Raw genomic sequence first — 23990 nt, forward strand, 5'->3', positions numbered from 1 at the left:
CAACAGATATGTTATATATGACTAAAGATGGGCAATGAGATGCTATTAATGCTAGCTTGCATTCAAATTTAATGCAAATTGAAAACCGCTTAAAGTACTTACGAGCCCAAATAAAAAAAAAAAGGTCTGTACCTGCATGAATTTTGAAGGCACGGAGGACGCCATCCGCTCCCTCCGTGTACTTCCGCCGGTTCCCCACTGCTTATTCTCCCCCCTGCCTCCTCAAAAATGGCCACCGGAGGCCGCGGCTACGCAGTGCGCACAGACGCGAGTGGTACTGCGCAGCTCTAGGGCCTCCCTCCCCGATCCACGCTACATGCTATCTCCTGTAGCATGGATCAGGGTGGGGGGGTGGCCGTGGGGACCCAGCGGAACTGCACAGAGAGCGCGGATGGCGTCCTCCGTGCCTTCAAAATTCATGCAGGTACAGACCTTTTTTTTTACTTGGGCTCATAAGTCCTTTAAAAAATGGCAGGAAGTGTATTTGATTGGCTTAGTTGCAAGCTGTACACAATTGTTATCCAAGATGGAATTATTTTCATCTTATTGACCATTTCACAATATAACTCATGGCCTACTAGCAGCAGTCATGTGTTTCAAACTAATTCTAACAATATACTATAAAATCTGATAATCTTATGTTTGTCTAATCTTATGATTTCTACATAGTATATGGGCCTACCTGACAATATATCCAAACTGTTGATCCTCACATTTCATAGATGTTGGGAAGATCGTACAAAGACTAGACAATCTTCCAAACATCACTGACTAAGGATGAAGACAAGGTGGCAATTTGCAAATCTTCTTTAAATTCATACTGCCAAGGCTCTGCAATCTTGTCTCAGTTTGGCCACAATGTGGTGTCCTCTTGTTGGAAGGTTCGTTTCTGATCTCCAGAGAATGGGGAATGGATGTGATGTCAGTCTGTAGCAGTTATCACTTGAACTAGACAAGGTATGACTGGTGCTTCCCTAGAAAATAAAAACGATCTGCGCAATTTTGGTATCAGTGACAAGTTGGCTGGCCAACATCAGAGCATGCTGTGCCAGGAATCATATTACATTAAAAATTAATTTCCTGTTTGGTTATCAAATGTTAACTCTTCGTTCCAAATAACAAGCTGTCATTTGAAGCGGCCGTTCCTTTTCTTCTCTAGCTGGATGAGTTAGCCGTGACTGAAAAGAAGATTCTGAAAAACACAAAAGTTGACACAAGAATCAGAGATATGAACCCATTGTACTTTACTGTAGACATTTTCTGTGTCATTTCAAAACCCCAACTTCATACACAAATGTCTTCATAGTACCGAGTAGATACAGCAAAGTCCCCGTTATCCAATATACCAGAGGGAATAATGGAGACTGAGTTTTGGGGGTTTTGCAGGGATTAAAATACTTACGGTACCCAGCCTCCAGTGCCGTCTTCTAACCTTCCTGTAGCTCCTAGCGGCTTGCACGGGTCATGTGACACGCCAGGAGTCATGCATGGAGGCCGTAGGGAGCTACAGAAAGGATAGAAATAATCTTGCTGATCTTTCCTATCAGCAGTGTCTGAATAACACACCTGAACCAAGCATGCAGCTAATCCAGTCAAACCTCAGTCAGAAATATCTCATCTGCTTTCTTCTTTAGGGTCTATAGCTAGAAGTATTGGAGGCAGAGGATCAGCAGGAGAGCCAGGCAATGTGTACTGTTTAAGCATTTCAGCCCACAGGTATTTTTCACCTTATGCATCAGAGCAATTTTCACCTCCAATTCATTCGCCAATAACTTTATCACTAATTATCACAATGAATTGATCTATATCTTGTTATTTCCGCCACCAATTAGGCTTTCTTTAGGTAGTACATTTTGCTAAGAATTATTTTTTTCTACATGCATTTTAACAGGAATATTAAGAAAAAAATTGAAAATGTATTTCTCAGTTTTCGGCCATTATAGCTTTAAAATAATACATGCTACCATAATTAAAACACATGTATTTTATTTGCCCATTTGTCCCGGTTATTACACCATTTAAATTATGTCCCTATCACAATGTATGGCATTAATATTTTATCTGGAAATCAAGGTACATTTTTTCAGTTTTGCGTCTATCACGATTTACAAGCTTATAATTTAAAAATTGCCCTCATTCCTCACATGAGCAAAGTGCTTCTTAAGATCATACATCAACACCTCAATCCAGTCATTGACAGAGTTACCTGATGATTAGGCAGGTTTTAGAAGAGGTCGTGGCACTCACGATCATATGGCGAATCTTCGATAGATCTTGGAGAAATCCCACGAATATCAGAAGAATGTCTATATGTGCTTTATCGGCTATAAAAAAGCCTTTGTTTCGAACACGATAAGCTGTGGAAAGTCTTAGGTGAACTGGGCGTGCCAACTCATCTGGTTAAGCTGATAAGATCACTATATGATGGGCAAGAAGCCACAGTGCGAACACCCTATGGAGACACGGATTGATTAAAAATTGGTAAAGGTGTGAGGCAAGGTTGTATCCTATCCCCCTTCCTGTTTAATCTTTACGCCAAAGTGATCAGGAGAAAATTGGATCTTGAGGAAAAAGAAATTGGCGTGAAAATTGGTGGATGGAACATCAGTAACCTTTAGTATGCTGATGACACAACTCTTCTCTCAGAAACGGCGGATGGTCTGCAGCATCTGATTAATTGAATCAAAGATGAAAGTGCAAAGTTCGGCCTCCACCTGAATATCAAAAAGACCAAGATCATGACAACAGTAGATGACGGCAATATCAAGATAGCCGTTGACAAGTAAAAGATTGAGGGTGTGCAGGAATTCACCTTCCTCGGCTCTCAGATCGATCAAAATGGTGATTGTTGTCATGAAATAAAACGTCGGATAACCCTCGGCAGAAACGCAATGGCAAGCATGAACGAAGTATGGAAAAGTAGAGACATTAGCATTACGACTAAATGTAGACTGGTTCATGCCATTGTTTTCCCCATAACCATGTATGGCTGCGAAAGTTGGACACTAAGAAAAGCAGATAGAAAAAAAATCGACTCCTTTGAGTTGTGGTGCTGGCGACGGTTGCTTCACATTCCATGGACAGTAAGAATGACGAACAAAGAAGTATTGGAACGTATAAGACCAGACATGTCACTGGAAGGCAAGATCACCAGACTCAGACTCCCATATTTTGGCCACATGATGCGATCAAATTCCTTAGAGAAAGACTTAATGCTAGGACTGATCAGTGGCAAAAGGAGACAAGGCCACCAGAGAATGCCTTGGCTTGACGCCATCAAAGCTGACACAGGATTGAGCTTAAAGGGAAGGTTCAGGGAGGGTGGGGAAAAAATAAAAATCAATTTCCACTTACCTGGGGCTTCCTCCAGCCCGTGGCAGGCAGGAGGTGCCCTCGTCGCCGCACCGCAGGCTCCCGGTGGTCTCCGCAGTACAGCCCGGCGGACGTCCAATGACGTCAGAGCGCCGGCGTGGGACGCAGAAGTACAAGGACTTGGAGCGCAGAAGAGCCCGACCTGGCAGCCGGCCTGGCCAGGTCGGCCACCGGAGACCACCGGGAGCCTGCGGAGCGGCGGCGAGGGCACCTCCTGCCTGCCACGGGCTGGAGGAAGCCCCAGGTAAGTGGAAATTGATTTTTATTTTTTCCCCACCCTCCCTGAACCTTCCCTTTAAGGCAATTGGCAGAAATGGTACAAGATCGGACAGCATGGAGAGAGCTAACCCATAGTATCGCCAAGAGTCGAAAAGGACTGAATGGATAACATCATCATCATCAATTTAAAAATAGTTTGCAATATACCCCTCTTCACATGCATATTAAAAAAGTTCAGACCCTTAGGTAATGATTTATGTTTGTTTGTTTTTTAATTGCAATTTTTTTTGTTATTAAAAATGTTATTTGGGTAATTTTTTGGTGTGGGAGGTAAACAGTTAATTTTAAATGTAATAATGTGGTTTATTTTATTTAAAAATGTATGTAGATATAGTTTTACTATTTGGCCACAAGATGGCCACAGTGAGATTTTTTTTATTTTTTCTTTAGCCCTGGAAGCGAAGTGCTCACTTCCAGGAAGCATATAGAGGACGGGAAACTTTTTTTATGTCAGAAAGACCGCAACCTCTGATAAGAAGCAGTCGGTTTTTCTGCCGGGGACTTAGATCAATGAAAGGGAACAATGTTTCTATTCATTGATCTCTGGGCTATCGGACAGGCGGCATGGGCATGCGGGAACGCAGCAAGGCAGCAGCCACCTGGATGTGACAATTACGTCCAGGCAGCAAGGATGGTTAAAATGATACAAATATGACACCCTTCATATCCCTCTCATTTCAGGTGTCCTTTACTGCAGTTTGCTGCATACTATCAATTTTTTTCTCTAACATGCAAACAGAGAACACATGCGAATCCCTATAGCAGAACATGGCACGGCTAAGAGGGTTTCAGATGTGTCTGGCATTACTGCTGTGCCAACATTGTGTGTCACTCAAGACACATGCTATGCATGAGTACGTGAAATACGGGTGTCAAGGAAACTGTGGATTGGAGAATATCAGTACATTTACCAATATTCTACTATTTAAAGTGTTAATTTTCAATAGTAAAATATTGGTAAATGTTACCAATATTGTACTACAGCTAAACCTAACTCTACTCTCACACAGAACCCTTTTCTCCAACACCTTACCCTAACTGCCCTCCCCAAACGCCCTTCCTGATGCCTAACCCTAACCCCCCAAACCGCTACAAACACAATTCCAAATGCCTAACCGCTCTGCCCTCCACACAATAATTATAATGGACAGACTCATGCGTTGCCGGGCACCAGAACTCTGCCGCAAACAATGAACCCCCCCTGCAAAAACAATACCGGGCGCTGCCTGGCGCCTGAATTATCCCTTTGGCACTAGCTTGCTGATATTTTCAAAAAAGGTCAATGGCGGCGCCCGATTTGGCCAGGAGCCAAATGCGCCCGATTTGCCGGCTGTGCAGAGTGGAAACAGGACCCTAAGGCAAGTTTACCTGGACCTTTAACTTTAGCATTAGCTTTACAGCAGTTCAACTTTAGTTTGGAGCCATTTTTCTTCAGTCTGAGCATTAACCATCAGTTTCCAAATTATAAACTTTAAAATCATTATAGTTTTCCTATTACAAGACTAATTACAGAAGGAAGGCCATTTTTCAAAACAGGTCATTTATAGATCTTGATTGGTCCATTTAATTAGCATAGCTGACAGATTTAGCTGTCTGAAAAACATGCCATCGTGCGGTACCCAGAAAATATGATAGAGAAAGATACAGCAGTTTGCCAGGACTACCAGTCAGATCACCGACACTTTCACATGACTGTCCACACAGCTGCTTGTTATTCACTAAATTGTCTGAGCTCGCTTCATTAAAGCTGAATTACATGGAAAATAGAACTCCAATCAAATCAATTTTATTTACTGCTGCCTGTGCGTCGGTGAAAACTGTGACACCACGTTTGAAGGATACCTTAGTCCTAAATCAATTCTGTAATTGAAGTGTGTGTGTGTGTGTGTGTGTGTGTATGTGTGTGTGCGTGAATGTGTGTTGCACCTCCCGTGGCCTGGCATCTGCCTCCGTTTAGATGTAAAGCTTCCCCTTCCAAAGTCTTGGTCAGCGGGGACGGTGCAAGCGCAGTATGTCCGCGGGAGTACGCGCCCACCCCAGCTGGAAGACTTAGCCGTCCCTCTGACCCAGACACACTAAGGGCCTGATTCACAAAGCGGTGCTAACAGTTAGCACGCTAGTGAAAAGCCCTTTATCACGCCTAAACTCAGTTTAGGCATGATAAGTTTAGGTGTGATAAGTTTAGGTGTGATAAGTTTAGGCATGATAAGTTTTTAGGCGTGATAAGTTTAAGCACCAACTGCGCTAGCACCGCAGTGCACAGCTGATCAAAAGTTTTGCGCTAGCAAAGTCTGGTGCACTTTGCATAGAGTTTAATGGCGCTGCTTTGCGTGTGGGACTTTGCCCGCGATCTAAACTTATCTAAACTTATCATGCCTAAACTTATCATGCCTAAACTTATCATGCCTAAACTGAGTTTAGGCATGATAAAATGGTTATTACGCCTAAAGTCTTTAACTGGGTTATTACCGCTTTGTGAATCGAGCCCTATGTGTGCAAGCTTAGTATGTCAGCTTGGGCACCTTCTGCCCACACAGCGGTGACATCTTCCTGCTAGAGTGCGCATGTACTCCCGCGGACATACTGCGCCTGCGAGGACCAGGACTTTGGAAGGGGCAGGTTTACATCTAAACGGAGGTAGATGCCAGGCCAAAGGAGGTGCAGTAGTAAGCCTATGCGTTGCAATTTTAGAATTGCATGCGATTTTCATTTGCAAAGCCTTCATGAAAATAAAGCAGATTGAGAGGCACTGTGGACAGTGGTGCGATGCAATTTTAGAAAATCGCAATGCCTGCAGGTGCTTTTTGATCGCCTGTGTTTGTGAAGCGCAATTAAAATGCAATGCATGCGATTTTCATTGTGTTTTTAGGTAAACAATCAGGAAACCAGGAAAAGATAGCCGCAGCAAAATTCCAATCACATCACAAATGCACAAAAATCGCAAGTAGAATGTTGATTAAAAAACGCAATAGCCTTGCACTGCATTTGTGAATGTGCTTAGCGTTTTTCAGCGCAATTTTCATTTTAACTTTCCATAGCGGTGCATTGTGAAAAAGATTTCAGTAAAAATGCGTTGCGTATAGTGTGAACTAAGCCATTGGGAAACATGGACATTACTTTGAAAATCAGTCCTTTCACTTATAGCAGAGTTACTAATATAGTGTAAAAGGACCCTAAGGGACCTTTTCCACTAGAAAACGCGATGCAATGCCGTTTCCCGCTATTTCCACTACTGCGATTTAGCCGCAATCCACAGGTTGCACAGCTAAATTTGCACTTGTGACTCTCAATGGGAGGACAACAAAACACACAACGTGAAAATATTTAACATTTGTGAATCGTGAGGAAAATGGCATAGTGGGCATATATCAAATAGCACTAGCAGAAAAGCAGCACCGCCTTTTACATGTTAATGGCGGTACTGTAGCAATTAGTAAAACGCAAGCAATCCCATTTTTGGATCAAAACGGAAGTAGTGGAAAAGGGCCCAAAGGGCTTATATTCACTTGCAACTTTGGTCATCTGACATGATTGTTCATTATGGTCTCCTATACCTCTACAGGGCAGCAGATAATTAATGAGACGCCAATCATTTCTGTTTTAATGGAGCATGGAATTGGCCCAATCAAATGTAAAAGGAAGTGTATTTGATTTGTACAACGGGCAAAGATGGAATGATTTGCATCCCACTGATCATCTTTAGAGTTGAGGTGTCCACTGACATCCGCAGACAGGTTGCTGCCAATTGGACACATTTTAAAGCCACGACAAAATGCAATTGCATATTCCTGCCTCACCTTATTTCTCCTGGTCCTTCCCTCTCCTTAGGGCAGAATGTGTGACTTGACGGAGGGCTAAGCAGTTTGTTTGTTCAGGGAACGGTCATCCATAACCAGGGCCGAATTTACCATAAGGCATCGTAGGCACGTGCCTACAGGCGCCTGATGATGGAAAGGCGTCTCACTCTCCTCCTCTAGTGCCTCCCTCCTTCCCTAAGCAGTGTCCTGATGAGTGTATAAGAGGTTACTTACCCTGCTCTTGGCATTCCACTGATGAGATCTCCCTTCAGTCGGGGGCACCACCAGCTATTTAATACTAAGATTCTTCTAGCTACCTAATACTGGGGGTACCTGTAGCTACCTATGACAAGCAAGTGAAGTAAGGGAAAAGTGACAGCTGGGACAGCCAGCACACTTGTGGTGAGGTTCGGGCGAGGGTTTGTAGATTCATGGAGGGTGAAGTCTAGGGTGCCAGGACATCTGTGCCTATAGGCTCCTGTAAGGTAAATCCGGGCCTGTCCATAACAATTAAAGAAAATCATTTTGGGCATTCAAGTTTGAAGGCGTGTACTGAGCTTAAAAGGAACCCGAGATGTGAGACATATGGAAGCTGCCATATTTATTTCCTTTTAAGCAGTTGCCTGGTGGTCCTGCTGCTCTTTCTGGTCAGTAGGGTCTAAATCACACTCCTAAAACAAGCATGCAGCTAATCTTGTCATATTTGTCATAGGCCTCGTTCAGACTATACGCGCTGCCGTGCACATTTTGGCAGCGCGTATCGTGTGCGACACGCAAGAATGGTAGAAGGGCATAGACAGCCCTTCTACCGTTCCCATCATATGCTCTGCGTGGCAGCGCAATTGCGCTATCGCGTGCTGCATGCATTTTTGGGAATCGCAGCGCAGATCCCATTGATTGTGATGAATGGGATCTGCAGCGCAGATGGCGTGCGAGCGGACGCATTGCGTTCCGACCGCACATCCATCTGCGCTAAATGATGTGAACGAGGCCATAGACATCTGATCTGCATGCTTGTTTGGGGTCTATGGCTTAAAGTATTAGAGGCAGAGGATTAGCAGGACAGCCAGGCAATGTTCATCATTTAAAAGGGAACAAATGTCATCCTCCATATCCCTATCACTTTAAGGGGGTAAATCTCCTTAGCAATAAAGAAACAGAAGACCCCAGGAGTATCTGTTGGTGTGTGTGTGCTGATCTGCGGGGGAGCATAGGGAGGGGAGTGGTGCTGACTATTGTCAGCTGGTTTGTTCGGTTACCACTGTGGCCCCACCACGCGGCGGAGGATCAGGGTAGAGTGCAGGGCTGCGGTTGCGGCCATAGTGTTAATGGTCCTGCCCTGCCACTTCCGCCTGGTGGTTGTCACGATGGTGATCGTTTATGGGGATTATGTTGTCTCCTGTTGACGGTTGGGCGATCCATGCCACTTGGGAACAATTGTTCCTTTTTGAACTGAATAGTTCTTGCTGCACAGAAGAGATATATGCAGCTATTGGTAAATGCAATGGTTTTGCCATCATATTATATTTATGCAACCTATGCTTGACTTTTTTTCTATAACTGAATAAATTACTGGCAGTTGAACGACATATACTGGTAGTGTGTGGTGTTTTGTAATAAAGAAACAGGCTCTGCTCTTTCCAATTGTAGTCAAATAAACCCCTACTTTCATATATAATTTTGATTGTCACAGTGGTCAGCGTAACACACTGCATAAATCCCACTGTCTGCAGTGCACTTAGGCCTCGATTCATCATTCTCTTTGAGATAACTTTTTCCAGTTTGTTAAATTACCGAATTCGAAGTTTAGCGATTTCTAGCTGTATTCATCAAGGTTTTTCCTCATTCGGTGTGAATTCGATAACAATTCGGTAACCATTCGGTAACGTGTCGATATTTCCATTTTACAGCGGTAATTTAACACAAGGCCATAAGATTCCCATGGAATTGTGGGTAAAAGGCAGTCCTTTGAGCACTACGTAGCAACATTCTGAATAGGGCTTTACACCTAGACCACGATTCTGGAAGTGGTTGGGACAATCCCACAATTTGATAGGAGCCTTTTCTAAAAAAATTATAGTGCAGCTAGCAAATTAGTTAACCCTGACACTGCCTGTGTTCTTTTACAAGATGATTCAAGAGAAATGCAGATGTCGTGTTATAGCAAATAAATCTATTCTCTTACAAATTTATATGGTTGCAGACCTTATTCTTGCCCTTCTGCACCTTTGAATCACTCTCAGCTGATACATAACCACTTCAAATGGCTCCATCTTCTCTGTCAGCAATGATCTGACAGGAATAACGACAGAGCAGTGAAGGAGATAAATAATCCTAAATGTAACGCTAAACCACGCCCACTTTCTTTTTCATGAATTGCACTTTATTCCGTTTTAGCGTATCGTTACCGAATCGTTACCGAATGTTCGCTAACAGCTGTAGATAACTTTGATGAATCCTGAAATGAAGTTAAGAAATTCGGTATTTTACCAAACTGTTGTTAACAAATTTGCTAAGTGTTGATGAATCGAGGCCATAGTGTCAGCCACTCCATAGGAAACAATGCCCATTGTTACCACTAGCGTGTTGTTGTGCAATATGTTCCAAGACCTCACTGCAGCACACATGTCTGTCCTTATCTGCGCACACCCCTATTGAATGCAATTAATTGGTTCAGTTTAATAAGGGACAGTGCCACAGGAGACCACGTGCTGAGGTATAACTTATGGCCGCTGCTAACCCAAAGTGTAAATGAGCCCTAAGTCACCCACATCCGCTGAAACAAATCCAACAGCGTTGATATAACGTAGCGCACAGCTGCCTCAAGGAAGTAGTGCAATTTAAAGTGCACCTGAACTTAAAGGAACACTATCGATTAACCTGGGTTTGAGAGAGTTCCTGAAGTGCTGTTAATGAATGATGTATACATTTCATTTGCTTATCTCTTTTGTTTACTGTAACAAATTCCTTTCACTCTGAAGTCTGCTCAATTCTGACAGGAGAGTGAACAACAAGGGTGGTGGGAATTCCCTCACAGTGCATCTGTTAACTCTGTGTGTAACTCTGTGCGTTAGAGTAAGCTCTCAGAAGCTGCCCGTGTTTCTGACTTGACTGGCTGTCCTGCTGATCTCTGGCTGCAGAAGAGTCTCAAACACACACCTGAAACAAATATGCGGCTAATCCAGTCAGCTGTTAGTCAGAAACACCTGACCAACATGTTTGTTCAAGGTCTATGGCTAAACATATTAGTGGCAGATGATCAGCAAGGCAGCCAGGCAATCTGCTTTATTTAAAAGGAAATAAATATGGCAGCCTCCATATCCCTCTCTGTTAAGGTGTGCTTTAAGAATCATTAACTTTTTTCAGAATATGCCAATTATACAGGAGAGTTAAGCCTGGTACACACTTTCAATTATGATTGGCCAATCACTTACCAATTTTACCATCTTCATGTAGTATGAGGGTCAGCAGAGATTGAATACTATGAGCAGATTGTGTAGGTAAACCCTTATGGTGGTAAAATTGGTCAGCAATTGGCCATTATAATTAAAGGATTTCCGAGGCGAAAATAAACTAATGAAAAACGATTGTATCCATCTTCCTTCTCCTAAATATGACTTTTTAAAGAGGATCTGTAACATGAAAAGATCCCCTGGGGGGTACTCACCTCGGGTGGGGGAAGCCTCCGGATCCTAATGAGGCTTCCCACGCCGTCCTCCATTCGTCAGGGGTCTCACTGCAGCCCTCCGTGGAGTCCGTGCAGCGGTGACGTCAATATTTACCTTCCTGGCTCCTGCGCAGGTGCTCTGACGGCTGTCGGCTCCGAACTACACGGAAATACCCGATCGCCGTCAGGTCTGCTCTACTGCGCAGGCGCAAGTTTCCTGCGCCTGCGCAGTAGAGCGGACCCGAATGAGATCGGGTATTTCCGTGTAGTTCGGAACGGAAAGCCGCCACAGCGCCCCCGCTGGAGCCAGCAAAGGTAAATATTGAACTGACAGTCGGCACAGTCGCCGGCTGTTCAGAGGGCTGCGGCGAGACCCCCGTGGGACAGAGGACGGCGTGGGAAGCCTCATTAGGATCCGGAGGCTTCCCCCACCCGAGGTGAGTACCCCCCAGGGGATCTTTTTAATGTTACAGAGTCTCTTTAAGATATTCCACAGTTATATTTTATGTTTAAATCTACTTTTTAAGTTTTAACTGTTTTATTGTTTTTGCTCAACACAACACCTATTTATCTCTTTCCCGAGAAGCCATTTTCTGCCAGGAAAGTGTTTTTTACTTAAAATTTCTTATCAGAGGGTCACATTGTAGTCACCTCCTGTCTGAGTCCGGACTGAGTCAGCCACTTACATGCCTGATATTTAACTCTTTCAAGCTGAGAGAAAAAAAAAGGAACAAAGCATAGTTATTTGTGTGCTAGGCAATGTACATACCCATGTCTATCATCATGTCACGTCACCTTGGGTGCCCTTCAAAAGTATGTACCGGGCTTAAGTCTGGCCTTGATTAACTAAAAATTACAGTATGTTTTGTGAGGCCTGGAACCCACTAGGAATAGCTGCATGGCTTTTAAAATCGCCGCAGCTCTGTGTGCAGCGTTTCCTAGGGTGTTTGTGATTGCGATTACCCGAACACCTGGAAGTGTTGTACAGTAACCTGTACAGTGCTTGCGATTTGCAATTAGCAAGGTTATTTTTCTTTAAATAAACTTTATTATACTTGCCGGGTGTCGGATGACCAGCTTCCATCCATAGCTCCGCCCCCTAAAGGGAGGGGTCATAGGTGCTTTTCTATAACCAATCAGAAGTGCCTGTGACCTCTTCCTTTAGGAGACGGTGCTACGAATGGAAAGAAAATACAGCGACCTATTAAGTACAATAAAGTTTTTTCAAAGCACTATCGCTCGGCCCCCCAAATTAATCGCTTTAAAAAGTGATTTATGCAGCGCTTATATACTTTGCATTGAGAGTAAACGTTTGCGTTTGTGCTCAAAACACTACACGTCCTGCAATTGTGATTACCCCTAATCGCAATTGCACTAATGCGCCCCCCCCCCCCCCAACTCACTTTCATTGGCAAAGCATTTTTGGGAATCGCCAGCGATCCCAAAAGGCTGCCAAAAAACACCTTAGTGGGTTCCTACCCTCAGGTGCGAAGAATTGCAGCCCACTCATGGGTCATATCAGAATAATCATAGGTTGCTAAATTGCTGGCTTTGCGAATAAAGTCACATGTAAAAACCTGCAGTGGGAACTAGATTCGTAGGGTCATTTACATCAGTGAACTCCAGCCGTGGATAAACTTAGCAAATCCGCTCCCTAATGTATTCTGCCTCAGGCAGCAGGACGAGTGATTATTGTAATATTGGGCTATTTACACACCTCTGTGAACAAATAACAGAAACATGTATCATAACAAACTCATCAGCCATCGACTAACCACTGTCTGCTGGTAACGAATGTCGTGCAGGGTCTGAGCACTACGGACTTTCTCGCTTTCTGATGAATAATCTGATTTTATACAAGCTCACAAGAAATAATGAGGATCCTCCCTAAGGGCCCATTCACAGTACTGAGCTATACAGACACTTCCTTAGTTCAATCCCCTAAAGCATCTCAACCACTATTATCAATGCAAGATGCATGTTCAAATGTATCAGAATGTGGCTAAAATGCATCATCATGTTTTTCACCTTTTGGATAGAGTAAGGAAAGCTGAGAATCTCCTCTCAGTGCTCACTGCTGCCAAAGGCTGAGTCTACACTATTATGGATGCTTCACAGGTGGTGTAATTAGCACTGTTGTGAATCAGTTGTGTTTATCCGCCACTGCTTGGGTCACTGCTTCTGCTACCGTCAGGCAAAAAGCACAGCAGTTCCACCACAATATACAGAAGCATATGGCTGGGGCTCCCAATTTTATTGAGGCAGACCAATAGGATTCCTCCCTCCACAGCGAGGATTCCCATTGGTTCACCACTTAGTGAACCAACGAGATGAGGCTTCCCATTTGATTGAACAGACCAAAAGGAATCCTTCTTCCCCAGGGAGGATTCTCATTGGTCCACCACTTAGTGGATCAACAAGGTGGGGCTTCCCATTTCATTGAAACAGACCAAGAGGAATCCTTCTTCCCCAGGAAGGATTCTTATTGGTCCACCACTCAGTGGACCACGGAAATGTGGCATCCCATTTGATTGAAGAAGACCAATAGGAATCCTTTTTTCCCCAGGGAGGATTCTCATTGGTCCACCACTTCATGGACCAACGAGATTGGGCTCCTGATTTGACTGAAGCAGACCAATAGGAATCCTCCCTCCCTAAGTAGGATTCTTATTGGTTCACTAATGAGAATCCTCCCTGGGAAGGGAGGGTTCGTATTTGTTTCGGTAGAAATTTTGTCTAATATCGATAGCTGCACCAGGGCCAACTTACTTCTAAATGGTACGACTCCCAGCTATGGGAACCTTGAAAGCATATTCCTAGCAAATTCCCCACTTCACATACAAGTCACTTATGGATACCTCACATTAATGTTTGATGCAATCAATGGTCAACAGGTCCTTCATTTATTATTACGCTTTTATTACATTTGTTGCGGATGGCAATCTTAAAAAAACACAAAGCATAGAATAAACAGCAGTAGAGTGTTTGGCCGGCACAAAGCACCAACACTGCATAAACACACATAATAAGTACAACTGAAGTCTGTCACAATAACAAAAGCCAAACTGCCCCAGGGAAAAGTGGCATTGTGGGACTAATGATATACCGTGCTCTCCGTTACCAAAGGGACATGAGGTTCCCCGCCGCCGGCATTCTATAGAACCTTCCGTCTTCACAAACTATCCTGCCACCCTTGACCCCCAAACCCAGCGGGGCAGCAGAGAACGGCAGAGGAAAATTCACCCGGCCAGCATGTCACACACATAATGGACAAATTACTCCCTGTTCCCGTGCCAGCAATAGATAAAAAAAACCCACACAAACACAAAAGCGATGCCAGTTGAGATAATCACACCATCACATGACCGAACCACAAGCATTAACCCCCCAATTTATCTCAGACAATTGTCTCCAATTTAAACCACTCCGTTGTATTTTAAAACTACGCACGCTATTATTTCACGATGAAGAGATGTGCGAGATGGCCGGAATGTCGGCTGTTTGTTCCTTTTTTATTTATTTTTTCCAAAAATAAAACAAAGTGGTTGGTGGAAAGCAGCATGGGGTCTCTCTTTCATGCTAACTGTCCTGATAATTTTGCCCTTTATACTGGAATGATTATTCTCCATGGGCAGCTGTTTGTAGCTGACTGTGGTACCTTATGGAAGCACAAAGAAGAGTGACAATGCACTGGCAATGTTGCCAGCTCCAGTAAAAATGCCTTAGTACTTGACATCTGCAAGCATAGCACTCCACTGAAAGTAGTAAGGTATTGCCCTATCCAAAAAAGAAGGCCTACCACATAAAATCCAACTGCTTCCCCATAACCTAACAGTCCTTTTCACTGCTAGTCCTACAAGCACTGCAAACATAGTCATATAATGTTTACACCCTTTACTGATGGTGGTTACTTATATACCTGTATACAGTAGAGTCACGGTTATCCGGAACTCAACTGAGCAGTCTCAAGGAAGCAGCACAAATCACCCGCAGTACTCACAGTGGTGAAGGCCAAATTCTTAGGCTGTTTGTGGGATCAGCTGTGTTTACAGGAAACCAGAAACTTAAAAAAAAATGTTACTTACTCGGGGCTTCCTCCAGCCCCATTAAAACCGCTGAGTCCCTTGCCGTCCTCCTGCGGTCTACCGTTCAGACGCAAACAGCCCTGGTACTTGGAGGAAGCTTCGGGTGAGTATAATATCTTTCTTTTTTTTACATCTCTGGTACACTTAAATATTGGCTTCCATGACTCCTCCAGGGTTAATATACATTCCATGACTGTATTTTAACATTTATGCAGAAAACATCCAAGATGGACCTGCACCACTCCAAATTCAGTAGATATAAGCTTGTTTATTGCAGGTGCGATATTGCTATGGCTTTGCTGCACATGCAATAAAAGAGCTTATATCTACTGAATTTGGAGTGGTGCCAGTCCATCCTGAATGCTCTATTGGCGTATACCGCTTGGGGCACAGGGTTAGGGATCGAGGCACATCGTTATTATGGCAGGGTGGTGCTCCTCCGGACTCCAGGAGTTCCTGGTATGTATATTGGGTGTACGGTGTTAGCTAAGCCTATTTTTAACATTGAGTCTCAAACAACCAGAAAGCACACTTATCCGACATCAGCCAATCCCCATCAGTGCCAGATAAGACTACTGTACCTAGACTCCTGCTTCCTGGCCTTTGTTGGTAAGTTAAAACGGTCTTACACTTCTCAGCGGTTTCAATATACAGTAAAGTCCAGTATAATATTATCCGGCACAGGAGGGAATTGCCTGATACCGATTAGATGTATTTTGGGGCCATCAGTGTGACACTTCCCCCTACAGAGGCACCTTGGGAGACATATGGAAGGTGCCACAGCACAGCCAGCAGCTGGAAGCAGAGAAGAGGACAGCGCTCGGAGCTCTAGTATGTCTTTTTCCGCTGCACCATGCTCTGCATAGCTCAGGGAGAGGCATGCCTCGATGTCCTCCGGGTAATTGAGAGTGGCGGTTGCTTGAGTTCTGGATAACCAAGGCTTTACTGAGTAAGATATTAAGCTCGGACGAAAAATTGTTCACTACACCATCAACTAACCAATCTTTGCTTCCTATCTATCACGACCACCAAGAATATCCAAATTTCGTTCGACGAAAATTCATTCGGGCGACATTTTTTTCACTCGTCCATAATCGATTGTGTCCACCAATGGAGATGATTTACAACCAATCCGATCAGAATTTCTGATCGCTCGAACGATTTTTCGCTAGAAATTGGACCATTAGTGGCCAGCTTTAGTTCTAAACATCAAATCTAATGAAGATCTATTTAAATTATGGCAGTCTGTATACATATTTCCTGTCAAGGAAATTCTGTTACATAGTGTTCATAGTGACTACAGACCGACATGAGGAAGACAAAGAAACAGTAAAACTTGTGTGCAACCAGCCTTGAGACCAGTGATTCAGGCACATGGCCATGCCGCCATGTAGAAAAATGCACTTGGTCTTGGCAAACACTATCCACACCACCAACTAAGTGAGGGCAGTTAAGTGGCGAGGGTCCTTATGTGCAATTTCAGAGCCTTCGCCCTGTGCTAAAATTACCTGGCACCATTTTTACATGCATGCACCAGCGCCACCTTATGGTAAGCTAGAAAAACAATATATGCTTCCACAGTAGTTGAAGAATGATTTTATTACAATACCTGTGGGTTAAAAGTGACTAAAATAGTGAATATTGAGTCTTGTGGGGCATTTTGCACACAAGATCAAACAAACCAGGTTAGTTGAGCCACAAAGAAAGGTGCCTTTTTAAACTTGGTGGTTGTCGATACCAACCTATATCCTATATCACTCTAAGTTTAAAGTGAGGTATATTTTAATGGTTGAGGCTATTTTTTTTAATATTTTATTGGTTTTTGAAAAAGTTTACAACCCTCCTCAAGGGAGAACAACTTACAAAAGTAATTTACATTTTTAGACCATACAACGTATTCGTACTGTTACTAAACTTATAACAATCTCTCATAACCTTTAGAAAGCATGGTCCATAACGAGGGCCGGATTTGTACTCTTTACCGCCCTAGGCCACTGTCACCACCAGCCGCCCCCCTTCAGTATAGGTAGCGAGATGACCCCTCCCCCCTTCCCTCTAGTATATGTAGCCTGATGAACCCCCCCCCAGTATAGGTAGCCAGATGACTCCTCCCCCTTCCCTCTAGTATATGTAGTCAGATGACTCCTTCCCCCTTTCTCTCCAGTATAGGTACCCAGATGACTCCCTTAATCCCTCCTTTTCCCATCCCCCTTTCAGTATAGGTAGCCAGATGACTCCTCCCCCTTCCCTCTAGTATATGTAGTCAGATGACTCCTCCCCCCTTTCTCTCCAGTATAGGTACCCAGATGACTCCCTTAATCCCTCCTTTTCCCATCCCCTTTTCAGTATAGGTAGCCAGCTCACCTTCACACTCTATCAGTGTCATTCATTTCTCCACTCGTCTCCAGTGCAGAAGCTTCCTCTTCCTTTCCGTCTCCAATGCTGCCCAAATCCATAGCCGCCGGCCACAATGCAAACGTGCACAGAGAGCAAGGTGGCCGCTGCACAGGCCGCTAGCAGCAGAGTACCGCAGTCAGGCGCTCACCTAATCTCCCTGCATTGCAGCATTTGCAAGCTTCCATGACTCCCCCCCCCCCCCCCTCAGGAAAAAATGCAATTAAAGGACAATTAGATTGGCAGCACTTTCCACAAAATGCAATTTAAGATGTTGGTGAAGATGTGTGGCGCGCGCAGCGCGCCAAAAACCACAAGGGGTCCGTTGAGCGGCGCGCGCCGCGCCGAAAAATGGGTGTGGCCATGGACCAGAATGCGGGTGCGGCCACAGGTGGAGACAAATTTACATGAATTTAGCAATGTGGGACATTAGATTAGGACAGTGGTGGTGAACCTTTTGGAGGCCGAGTGTCCAAACTGCAACCCAAAAGTCACTTATCTATCGCAAAGTGGCAACAGCAATTTAAACTACATACAAAGGTTTTAACTCATACATGAACATTATGGAAAATCCAAGTTGAAAATAAACTGTGAAGATAAACAATTTCATCCATCCTACTCCTGAAAAATGTGGGTTTTTTTAGAACCTCCCAGTTTTATTTTCCGTTTTAAAAAGCTAAAAAAGTAGGTTTAATGCTATTGTTTCATGATGACGATTCAGCTTTTCCATAGTCTCGCAGTTCGCAATCATGTGACCCCCAACAAGACAAATTCAGCAATCATGAGGCCCCCAACAAGACAAATTCAGCAATCTTGAGGCCCCCAACAAGACAAAATCAGCAATCTTGAGGCCCCCAACAAGACAAATTCAGCAATCGTGATGCCCCCAACAAATCATGAGGCCCCCAACAAGACAAATTCAGCAATCATGAGGCCCCCCACACGACAAATTCAGCAGTCATGAGGCACATAAATAGAGAGCATTTCACATAAATAGGCAGAAGATAGTGACAGGTGCCCCCCCAGTAAGTGACAGGTGTCCCCCCAGTTAGATAGTGACAGGTGTCCCCCCAGTTAGTGACAGGTGTCCCCCCAGTTAGTGACAGGTGCCCCCCAGTTAGATAGTGACAGGTGCCCCCCAGTTAGAGAGTGACAGGTGCCCCCCAGTTAGAGAGTGACAGGTGCCCCCCAGTTAGAGAGTGACAGGTGCCCCCCAGTTAGAGAGTGACAGGTGCCCCCCAGTTAGAGAGTGACAGGTGCCCCCCAGTTAGAGAGTGACAGGTGCCCCCCAGTGAGAGTGACAGGTGCCCCCCAGTGAGAGTGACAGGTGCCCCCCAGTGAGAGTGACAGGTGCCCCCCAGTGAGAGTGACAGGTGCCCCCCAGTTAGATAGTGACAGGTGCCCCCCAGTTAGATAGTGACAGGTGCCCCCCAGTTAGAGAGTGACAGGTGCCCCCCAGTTAGAGAGTGACAGGTGCCCCCCAAGTTAGAGAGTGACAGGTGCCCCCCAGTGAGAGTGACAGGTGCCCCCAGTGAGAGTGACAGGTGTTCCCCCAGTGAGAGTGACAGGTGCCCCCCCAGTGAGAGTGACAGGTGCCCCCCAGTGAGAGTGACAGGTGCCCCCCAGTGAGAGTGACAGGTGCCCCCCAGTGAGAGTGACAGGTGCCCCCCAGTGAGAGTGACAGGTGCCCCCCAGTGAGAGTGACAGGTGCCCCCCAGTGAGAGTGACAGGCGTTTCCCCCATTGCCTCGCCCGTTACCTCTCTCCTGTGCCCCGCTGCCTCACAGCTCACTAGCTCAGACCTCACAGATCGCGGCGACTGAAACAAGCAGAGCGCGCGCATAACACCCGCGCGGCAGAACGTCACATGCGGAAGTGACTGATTTTACTTCCGCATGTGACGTACTCCGTGCGGGTAATATGCGCATTCTGTTAGCCTCAGTCGCCGCGATCTGTGAGGTCTGAGCTAGTGAGCTGTGAGGCAGCGGGGACACAGGAGAGGCCACACAAGAGGGAGCAGGCATGGTGCCCATAGCGCACGCAATGCCTGCATCCCGGGGAGAGGAGCGGGCCGCAACAGGAGGCCTGGTGGGCCGGATGCGGCCCGCGGGCCACCAGTTGGACAGCACTGTCCTAGAGGAAGTACACTGATCTCTCTTGATAAAGGTAATGTACTTCACAATAAGCCCCCTTAGACCCTAGTTGCACATTCACCACTCTCTTATTTTAATCTTTCATTTTCCCCAAGTTACCCTCCAAGTCCCTGATAGCATATTACTCCGTGTACTTAAAGGGTTCCATGATACCACAAATTTCCTGAGGAGAAAACGTGTAAGGGATACATTTTTCCCATACTTTGAAAAGTTTGTTAGTCATCCTATCTTTATGCATGAGAGTCTCTGGCTTGTCTAAATAAAACATATGGAGTAGTTCTTCCTGAACGTCCAGCACCAAAGGATGAGTTGGATCTATCCACCCGTTATATATGGCTTTCCTTGACGCTATTAGCATAAGCATATGGACCAACATAGAAGGGTTTGTAGAAATCTCTCGTTCAGTAGGCTCATAGTAATTGAAAAGTAGTAATTGAACATCATAGGGTAAATTATATTTACAAACCTGCTTCACATAATCTTGCATCCTTTCCCAAAACTGCACTATGATAGGACATTCCCATAAGCAATGGAACAGATGCATTTGGGTGCTTGCACTTAGGGCACTCTGGTTTGTAATAGGATGGGGGGGGGGGGGGGGATTTATATTTTATATTAAAACCATACTTGGCTTTGTGAATCATCTTGAAGTGCGATTCCCTCCCCACTTCGCTTATAATCAATTTTCTAATCTTTTCATTCCCCTCAATAATATGATCACTCACGTTTTCTACGCCAGTTTCCTTGATCCACCAACTTAGTTTATGTCTGGCCCGTTTTTCCACTTCTCGGCCCAATAAAAGAGCTTGTATTTCGGACAATGATTTTTTGTGCTTTGGGGTTGTAAAAATGTATCAAAATCTGTGATAGTCATCAAAGTTTGAACAACAACCAGTGAATTTACATATGATCGCAATTGTGCGTAATACAAGAAATGGCTTTTACTTAATCCATATGAGTTGCAAATTTCCTTGAATGTTAGCCATCTCCCTTGTGACATGGACAAGACATTACCCAGTTTTGTTATCCCCTTTGTCTCCCAGTCTAAGAACCCTTTATGAGATATGCTTGGTGGAAATCCTGGATGTCCCCAAAGTGGCATGTATTTTGATACATGTGATGGCAGTCCAAACTTTTTCCTCACCTCTTTCCATGTAGCCCATGTATCTTTTACCAATCCGCTATTCTTCATTCTTACAGGCAAATCTTTCCACTTAGTGTGCATTAGTGCTAGGGGTGACCATGGTTCCATAATTGCTTTTTCCAGCCCCAAATTTTAAATCTGCTAGTCCCACATACCCAATCCCTGATAGGTCTGAACAAGCATGCCAAGTTGTATAATCTTATATCAGGAAGACCAAACCCTTCCCATTGCTTTGGTAATTTTAGTTTGCTTAGAGCTATCCTTATCTTGCGTCCTGCCCATAAAAATTTGGAAAATTCCTTTTCTAATACTCGTATATCTGCATGTTTAACAAGCAATGGTATAGTTTGCAGGGGGTATAACAATTTACCAAAACACATAGCTTTAATTACTGCTGCCCTTCCCATAATATTCATTGGTAGTTTTTCCCACCTATTCAATTTCTGCTCTATCTCTTTGATCAGAGGGTTGTAGTTATACAATACAATAATACAATACAATAACATTTCTATAGCGCTTTTCTCCCATAGGACTCAAAGCGCTTAGGCTCTCTCAGATTCAGTAATTGGTAGTAGGATAAAGTAATCACACAACAAAAGTTATAATTCTGCAAATGCCAAACTGAACAGGTGGGTTTTTAGTCTGGATTTAAACACGGCCAGGGATGGAGCTGTCCTGATCTGTTGAGGTAGGGAATTCCAAAACGTAGGGGCAGCATGACAGAAGGCTCTGGGACCAAAAGTTTCCAAGTGGACTCTGGGTATGACTAGATTATTAGAACCTGTGGATCTGAGAATGCGGGGATTGCTACGCAGCTGCAACATATCTTTCATGTATCCAGGGCCCAGATTATTCAGGGATTTAAATGTCAGTAGGCAGATCTTGAATAGGACCCTCCATTCTATAGGTAGCCAGTGAAGGGAGTGCAGGACTGGCGTTATGTGGCAGTGACGGGGTTGGTTAGCAGTCTGGCAGCAGTATTCTGTATCAGCTGTAGGCGGTACAAGACCTTTTTTGGAAGGCCAGTGTAGAGAGCATTACAGTAGTCCAGTCGGGATGTGATGAAGGCATGGACTAAGGTTGGCAGATCATCTGGGGAGAGGAGGTGCTTGATTTTTGCAATGTTCTTCAGGAGAAAATAGGATGATTTCACCACAGCAGAGATTTGAGTTCAAAGTGTATAGCAAATACCGGTCTTTGCTAATTGTGATGCCCAAATACTTAACCTCTTTTAACCTGTTTTTATCTGAACCTTAAAGGGATACTGTAGGGGGGGTCAGGGGAAAATGAGTCAAACTTACCTGGGGCTTCTAAAGGTCCCCCTCAGACATCCTGTGCCCGCGCAGCCACTCACCGATGCTCCGGCACCGCCTCCGCTTCACTTCTGGAATTTCAGACTTTAAAGTCTGAAAACCACTGCACCTGTATTGCTGCGTCCTCGCTTTCCCTGATGTCACCAGGAGCATACTTACGCAGGATGACCTGCGCAGTATGCTCCTGGTGACATCAGCGGGATCGAGGACACGGCAACGCAGGCGCAGTGGTTTTCAGACTTTAAAGTCTGAAATTCCAGAAGTGAACCGGAGGCGGTGCCGGAGCATCGGTGAGTGGCTGCGCGGGCACAGGATGTCTGCGGGGGACCATTAGTAGCCCCGGGTAAGTTCAACTCATTTTCCCCCGACCCCCCTACAGTATCCCTTTAATCCCCTGGTCTTTTGTTAGGTTCGGTGGTCAGGAACAGCAAGTCGCTCTTGTCCTGATTTATTTTAAATCCACTTTAAGTCCCCAGTTCTTGCACTATTTGAAATACTTTAGGTAAGTCGCTGTGTGTTTGTGCTAAAAATAGTAAAACATCATCTGCAAAAACTGCTGATGTGACTATTTCATTACCCACCTCTATTCCCTTTATTTGTTCCTGTAAGACACTCAGTATAGGCTCTAACACCAAATTAAAAAGCAAGGGCGATAAGGGGCACCCTTGACGAGTCCCCTTTTGTAGTTTGAATCTGTGCGAAAGAAACCCGGGAGTATGTATTTGAGCTGTTGGGATTATATGTGTCGTCTCTACGTAATTAGCGAATGAGCCCGTTATATTCATCTTTTGGAGTACTACTTTCAGCCAATCCCATCTATTATTGTCGAAAGCTTTTTCCGCGTCAAGAAGCAGCATTGCTGATCCCCGACACGAGATGGGATAAGCTTTTGTCCAATCCAGTATTGTGAGGACTTTTCTTAAGTTCATAGTGGCTGATCGCTGGCGTATAAAACCCGCTTGGCATGGGCTGACTAGTTTATGCATAACTGTGGCTAACCTGTCAGCCAATATCTTGCTTAATAATTTAATATCTAGATTCATCAATGAGACTGGTCTATAAGCTTCTGACTGAAGAGGATCTCTTCCCACTTTCAATAGGAGTTTGATGTAAGCATTATTGGCTGATTGAGGCATAACATTTTTTTGTAATATGTGATTAAACATCTGACACAAAGGATCAGAAACCTCCTCTTTCAAAAGCTTAAAGAATTCTGTCGTTAGGCCGTCTGGCCCTGGTGCTTTATGATTTGCTAGGGATTTAATGACTTCCGTCACTTCCCCTTTTGTTATTGCTGCATTGAGTAGTTGAAGGTCCTCCTCCCCCAGAGCTGGAAGTTTAACTTTGTCAAGAATGTGGTCTCTTACTTCCCTATTTATCACACCTGTATTGCACGAATAGAGCTTTTCATAAAACGAGGCTAAGACCTCATTTATTTGCTTAGGGTCTGTCAGGATTTGGCCTGTTGGTGATCTCAAAGATAAAATATTTGTGTTGATCCTCTCCCCTTTAAGTAAGTTACAAAGCATGCGTCCCATTTTGTTTCCGTACCTACTGTACTTGAGATCTTGGTATGATTTGTTTAGGTTTTCCTTGCATTTTAGCCACTTGTCAGTCTCCTGTTTCTTCTTTAGCCAGCTTAACCTGTTCGCCACACTAGGATCTGCGGTATACTTTTTGTTTGCCTCTCTCACCTCTCTAACTGCCAAATCATATTTAGCCTGAGCTTCCCTCTTTTTCCCCGACATATACGAAATTATTCTACCCCTCAAGACCGGCTTTGCAGC

General features: G+C 44.5%; 1 protein-coding gene across 3 annotated transcripts in view; it reads right to left on the reverse strand.

Annotated features, from left to right (window-relative positions):
• Positions 1 to 443: 443 nt before the first annotated feature.
• The window catches only part of CHCHD6 (coiled-coil-helix-coiled-coil-helix domain containing 6), a 418276-nt gene continuing 394729 nt past the window's right edge, over positions 444 to 23990 (reverse strand). For all 3 annotated transcript variants that reach the window (XM_068251581.1, XM_068251580.1, XM_068251582.1), the window contains one exon: positions 444 to 1192. In XM_068251581.1, coding sequence (XP_068107682.1) covers positions 1169 to 1192 — 24 coding nt within the window. In that variant the 3' untranslated portion in view covers positions 444 to 1168. The remainder of the gene's footprint in view (positions 1193 to 23990) is intronic.

This window comes from Hyperolius riggenbachi, chromosome 9 (assembly GCF_040937935.1).
Source record: "Hyperolius riggenbachi isolate aHypRig1 chromosome 9, aHypRig1.pri, whole genome shotgun sequence".
NCBI classification, from domain to species: Eukaryota; Metazoa; Chordata; class Amphibia; order Anura; family Hyperoliidae; genus Hyperolius; species Hyperolius riggenbachi.